Source organism: Delphinus delphis, chromosome 20 (genome assembly GCF_949987515.2).
Source record: "Delphinus delphis chromosome 20, mDelDel1.2, whole genome shotgun sequence".
NCBI classification, from domain to species: domain Eukaryota; kingdom Metazoa; phylum Chordata; class Mammalia; order Artiodactyla; family Delphinidae; genus Delphinus; species Delphinus delphis.
Window position 1 is genome coordinate 17,658,600 of NC_082702.1, and position 6,136 is coordinate 17,664,735.

The 6,136-nt window shown below is 63.5% G+C and overlaps 1 protein-coding gene across 1 annotated transcript; it reads left to right on the plus strand.

The window, feature by feature from the left end:
* Positions 1-688: 688 nt before the first annotated feature.
* CEBPA (CCAAT enhancer binding protein alpha) lies at positions 689-3,313 on the plus strand. The gene has a single exon (XM_060000826.1). It carries the CDS (start codon positions 825-827, stop codon positions 1,914-1,916), a length of 1,092 nt encoding a protein of 363 aa, XP_059856809.1. The 5' UTR covers positions 689-824; the 3' UTR covers positions 1,917-3,313.
* The last annotated feature ends 2,823 nt before the right edge of the window (positions 3,314-6,136 follow it).

Genomic DNA, 6,136 nt, shown 5'->3' on the forward strand with positions numbered 1-6,136 from the left:
GGGGTCCTAGCGCCCTGCACTGCGGGGCCGTGGGACCCCGGAGTACTGGGAGGGGCGGAGCGGGGGAGAGGTACTTTTGCGCGGAGTCGGTGAGGACGCCTGGAGATCAGAGAGAGTCGCAAAATCCCCGCGCTCCGGGCCTCTGCCCTCGGCCTCTCCACGCGGCAGTGTGCGCTGGGCCGCACGTCCCAAACTGCCCCCCACCCCTTCTCTACGCCGCCGCCTTCCGGAGAGCCCGGACCCGGACAGGACTAGTTCTAGCTTTTAAAGCGAGTCTGCGCCAGAGAAACTCAGAGACGAAGACTTGCCCACCCCGCCCCCCCAACCAATCCCACCCCGCTGCGCGGCGCCTGGGTGCTCCCGGACTCCCCGACCGTTTGCTGGAGTCGGGTGCCCCGCGGAGGCTAGAGGAGGGGGCCCTGCCACCGACCACGTGTGCGCGGGGACGACAACTCTGCCGAGGGTGGGGCACCGCGCGCCGGTCGTGGTTCGGCTGGAGGCGCAGGAGGTAGTGGGCGTTGCACCGCGGCCCCTCCCCGCCAGCGCTGAGCTCTAGCCTCACTCGCCGCCCTCTGAAGACCGCAGGCGCTAAGACCCAGGAGGTGCTGCTCCGTCGTCGCCGAAGGTCCACGGCGGGTTTGGACACTAGAGGGCGACCACCAACCCGGTATAAATGCTGGGCCCGCGCGGGCCTGGCCATTCGCGACCGGGAGCTGAGCGGGCGCGAGCGAGTAGGGCCTCCGGGTGGGCGGTGGCAGCAGCGGCGCCCCGCGCAGGCTGGAGGCCGCCGAGGCTCGCCATGCCGGGAGGACTTTAGCTCCCCCATGGAGTCGGCCGACTTCTACGAGGCGGAGCCGCGGCCCCCGATGAGCAGCCACCTCCAGAGCCCCCCGCACGCGCCCAGCAGCGCCGCTTTCGGCTTTCTCCGGGGCGCGGGTCCCGCGCAGCCCCCAGCCCCACCTGCCGCCCCGGAGCCGCTGGGCGGCATCTGCGAACACGAGACGTCCATCGACATCAGCGCCTACATCGACCCGGCCGCCTTCAACGACGAGTTCCTGGCCGACCTGTTCCAGCACAGCCGGCAGCAGGAGAAGGCCAAGGCGGCCGCGGCCCCCGCAGGAGGCGGCGGCGACTTTGACTACCCGGGCGCCCCCGTGGGCCCCGGCGGCGCCGTCATGCCCGGAGGGGCGCACGGCCCCCCGCCCGGCTACGGCTGCTCGGCGGCCGGCTACCTGGACGGCAGGCTGGAACCCCTGTACGAGCGCGTCGGGGCGCCGGCTCTACGGCCGCTGGTGATCAAGCAGGAGCCGCGCGAGGAGGACGAGGCGAAGCAGCTGGCGCTGGCCGGCCTCTTTCCCTACCAGCCTCCGCCGCCGCCGCCACCACAGCACTCACACCCGCCGCCCGCTCACCTGGCCGCCCCGCACCTGCAGTTCCAGATCGCGCACTGCGGCCAGACCACCATGCACCTGCAGCCCGGCCACCCCACGCCGCCGCCCACGCCCGTGCCCAGCCCGCACCCAGCGCCCGCGCTCGGCGCCGCTGGCCTGCCAGGCCCCGGCGGCGCGCTCAAGGGGCTGGCCGTCGGGCACCCAGACATCCGCGCGGGCGGCGGCGGCGGCGGCGGCGGCGGCGGCGGCGGCGGCGGCGCGGGCAAAGGCAAGAAGTCCGTGGACAAGAACAGCAACGAGTACCGGGTGCGGCGCGAGCGCAACAACATCGCGGTGCGCAAGAGCCGGGACAAGGCCAAGCAGCGCAACGTGGAGACGCAGCAGAAGGTGCTGGAGCTGACCAGTGACAATGACCGCCTGCGCAAGCGGGTGGAACAACTGAGCCGCGAACTGGACACGCTGCGGGGCATCTTCCGCCAGCTGCCTGAGAGCTCCCTGGTCAAGGCCATGGGCAACTGCGCGTGAGGCGCGCGGCGGCGGGACCGCCCTGGGCCGGCCGCTGGCTGGGACCCAGGGAGTGGTTTCGGGTCGCCGGATCTCAAGACTGCCCGAGCCGCGCAAGCCAGGACTAGGAGATTCCGGTGCAGCCTGAGAGCCTGGCCTGCCGCGCGTACCCCTGGCCTTCCTCTGCGCCCGACACGGTGCGTCTAAGATGAGGGGTCAGACAGAGAGGAGAAGCGCCGTGGGGCAGAGCCGGGAGCCCGGCAACTCTAGTATTAAAGGAATAACCCTGTGCCTTGGAAACGCAAACTCACGGCTCCGATTCCTACCGAGTAGGGGGAGCAAATATGTGCCTTGTCATTTTATTTGGAGGGCTCCTGACCTCGCGAGAGAAGAAGGGGTGCAGCCCCCCCCCCAACCCCCGGCAGCAGGAAGGTTCAGGGAGCAGAGATCCCGATAAGCCGGCCCCAGCCGCTCCTGAGCGCCTATCCTTGGAGGGGAGGAAACACAGGGGCTTGGGGCTTTGAACCTAAGGTTGTTCCCCTAGTTCTACATGAAGGTGGAGGGTCCCTAGTTCCTTGCCTCTAAACTCCCAGCCTGCAACAGGCTGGGCTCTTCTGGGCAGAACTCACTGAGATGGGCGTCACCAGGTGACCAGTGGGAGCCTCCCGCCCCCAGTCAGATCAGAAAGCCAGGTCGTGGGTTAGGTATGAGGACGTCTGTTCATGGGAGTGGTGGCCTGGTGGGAGAGGGGAACCTAGAGATCTGGTCTAGGGGTTAGCAGGGGGGTGGTGAAGGGACACTGGGACCATCAGCCTTGTCTGTACTGTATGTCGCCAGCGTTGCCATACAAACATGAAGCACAATCAGTCCATCCCAGAGGGACCGAAGTTATGAGAAGCTTTCCAAATATTTTGCTTTATCAGCCGATATCAACACTTGTATCTGGCCTCTCTGTGTCCCAGCGGTGCCTTGTGCAATGTGCATGGGCACGTCTATGCTAAACCACCATTTTATTTGGTTTTTGTTTTGTTTTGGTTTTGCTCAGATACTTGCCAAAATGAGACTCTCCGTCAGCCGCTGCAGGGAGGGTCTGCGGCTCTCTTGCCTTTTGGTTTTGGGATTGCTTTTGCTCCCAGGGGAACCGAAGAGGTGAGGTGGGCCTCCCCTTTCCCCTCAGCTTTCCCTGGGGGTGGCTGTGGGCCTCGGTCCCCTCCAGCCCGGGCTGCCCACAGCTTTGTCCCCCGCAGAGGCCCTGGCTCCCGGTCTGGAAGGGAGGCGTCCTCAGCCAGCACTCACAGATCAGATCGCTGGGCCTGGGAGCAGGGAAGACTGGCTTGGTTCTCTTCTTTGGGGAGAACATAGAGTTTCATGCTAGATGTTTTATGTATTATATCTATAATATAAACATATCAAAGTCAGTTTTGGTGTCTTTTTAAAACCAGAAAAGCTACTTCCAGGGTTTTCTGTGGGCCAGGTCACATTTGTAAATGATCACAGCATGTTCTCTGGCTGCGAGCCTGACTCTCATTAGCTCTCCACCCATCCTGAGCCCCTCTCTACAGTAAAGGGGTGACTTCTCCCAAGCAAGGCAAATAAATGCCCAAAGGAGGACGAGGCTCCGAGCAGAGAAGGCCGAGGCCTGAAGAGTCTCTGGGTGTGTGGCAGGGGGAGGGGCGTGTGGGGTGTCACGGGGCCTTGGTGTGGCCTCTCATCGGCCCCTGGGAGGAGGAGAGGGACTCGAAGGGGGGGCCCTCTGCCTGAAGCTGCCACGGCCTCTCTGGGACTCGGGCAGGCCTGCCCCAGGGTTCCAGGCTCCAGGGGCCCTCTGACCACACTTACTTCCAGATCACTGACAGCCCCAGCTCAGGAGCAGCGCCGCTCACACCTTCCTTTGCCCCAGCCCTCCGGCGGGGCCGTGGGCGGGCAGGTAGAGGCCACAAGCGGTAGGACCGTCCACCCCTCCCCACTAGCTCCGGCCCATGTGGCTGCAGCCTGTCCCAGCGGGGCCCTGAAGGGAGCCCTCCACCCGGCCTTCCTCACCTGCTCTGCCCCAGCCCACCCAAGAAGGGGGACCCACCGCGGGCCTGCGCCGGATGTCCGGCCCTTCCTCACCTTCTGCCCGGCAAGGAGCCAGCCCCAGCAAGTGCCTCCCCACTGTGCCCACCCGGGACCAAGCCCCCCACTCCAATGACTGCCCCGTGAGGACAGGCACCCGGAAACCCCTTAGCAGCGGTGATGGCCAACCAAGGGAGGGCACGCCCTTAGGCCTGAAAAACCAGGGCCTTGGGGGCAGGTAGCCCAGGAGGCTGGCAGGGCTTTCAGAGTTGACCCTCTCTGAGGGTAAAAGGCAAAACCCTTTACCTTCTGTTTTCCCCTGCAGAGCGTTCACTTGAGCAGCTGACAGTATACGCCAATGTGGGCTGTGACCGTTTCAAGAAATTACACATTCTTTTCAAATTCTGAAAGTTTTTGCCTGTGTGGTTAGCCGGATGACTTGCCCCCTTCCCGCCCCACTCCCCCACCCCCTCGGCCGCCCTCTGTCTCCCCGTCCGGTGGTGTCCTGCCTCCTCCACACCCATGGCCGCCCTCGGCGGAAGAAAGGCCGCGAGCCCTGGTGAGGAGGCGGCAGCCTGCCCTGCCGCCTGGGAACCAAGGACGCAGAGCCCCACCGCCTGCCTAGAGGCCTGGGGCAGGCCACAGCTTGCTAGGCCCCAGCAAACCCTCTCTGAGTTCAGTGCTAATTCCAGTTTTTCTTGTTTGAGGGGGCCAAGCCTCGGCTTCCCCCTTTGCCCCCAGAACAGATCCCAAGACTAGTGGGGGAGGGGCACCCCTCTTGCCCTCACTCCTCCCCCTCATGTCCCACTATCCCATCTCCAGGGGTTTCCTCTTTCAAAGCCGTCAGCTCACAAAAGGGCAACGCTCCTGCCGCAGATCCTGAGGTCCAAGGCAGGCTTTGTTGGGGACAAGTCAGCCCCAGGAAAGGGATGGGGCCAGTGGGGTCCCCAGTAGACAGAGAAGCCTGCTTGCGGGGAGAGGGCAGCATGGGGTGAACCTGCCCAGCACGTGCTCTGTGCCCAGTCAGAGGGGTCCCCAAGTGGGTGGCTCCTCACCCCTCACTGCTTCCTGAAGGGCCCCCCACGGTTCCCCTCCTGACTGCAGCCTTCATGAAGACCCACTTCAAGTGCATGGCACCGAACACACGCCAAGCATTTATTGGATGCCTGCTGTGTACCAGGGGAAATGCACAACCTTGTGGGCCCAAGATGAGCTTCAAGGGTGACAGGGCAATAAGGGGAAGTTCAAAGTGTGAGTAGAGGCCACCAAGGAAGGCTTCCTGGAGGCAGCAGCTTTGACCAAGACCTGGCCACGGACCAAGTCCAACATGCCTGGATGCCTCTCTCTTGTACTCTCCCATGGGAGGCAACAGGGACCTCACGTCCTCAGTAGGCCACTCGAGCCCATTGTCCCCTGAAAGCACTGTTCAGGAGAGCCAGCCTCCAGGGAAGGAGCAAGGGCAGAAGGGAGAGAGGGAGGCGCCCCTTTGCACCAGATGCCTCCTAATGGTTGAGCAGTGTCACGATGTCACCCTTATCTCTTGGATCTCCTGGGAATCTGTGAACATGGGGTTTGGCCCTGACACCCGTGATGAGCCATTGGGACTGATGAGGAGTGTCTGCCCCTCCCAGGTCTTCCGCCCCCTCCTTCCCAGGCAGGAACCTGCCAGGCCTCCTCCAAGAGCTCTTCATGGGAGGAGAGGGGGCAGTGCGGCGGGGGGGGTGGGGTTGGGGGGGGGGAGGAAGCAGGAAGCCACTCACGGAACAGGTCAAGGGGGAGCAGAAACCCGGACCTTGCTCGGCCATGAAACCTCACCTTCCAGGCACCCTCAGGCCTTCCACAGACACGGGGCAGCATCCTTGCCTGGGCAGAGGCGATATCCCATTTCTTTCTTTCCTACGCTGGCGGGAAGGGCAAGGCTTTACTCTTCTGTTCTTTAAACGAAACTAAACCACAAGCACCTTTGAAAGATTTCTTGTCTCTGTGAGAGACTTGTGCTCTCTCCCTTCTCTGGACATCCCTGCTTCTCCCCCTCCCCCATACCCCTGTCTGTGGATGGAGGATTTGACGTAAGCAGAGACACAGGAAAGATACCAATTCACTATCAAAGCATCCTAGCCCCATCCCAGAGCAATTAAAAAGCCAGATGGAATCTCTGGGAAAACGGCATTAATAACGCAAACAAT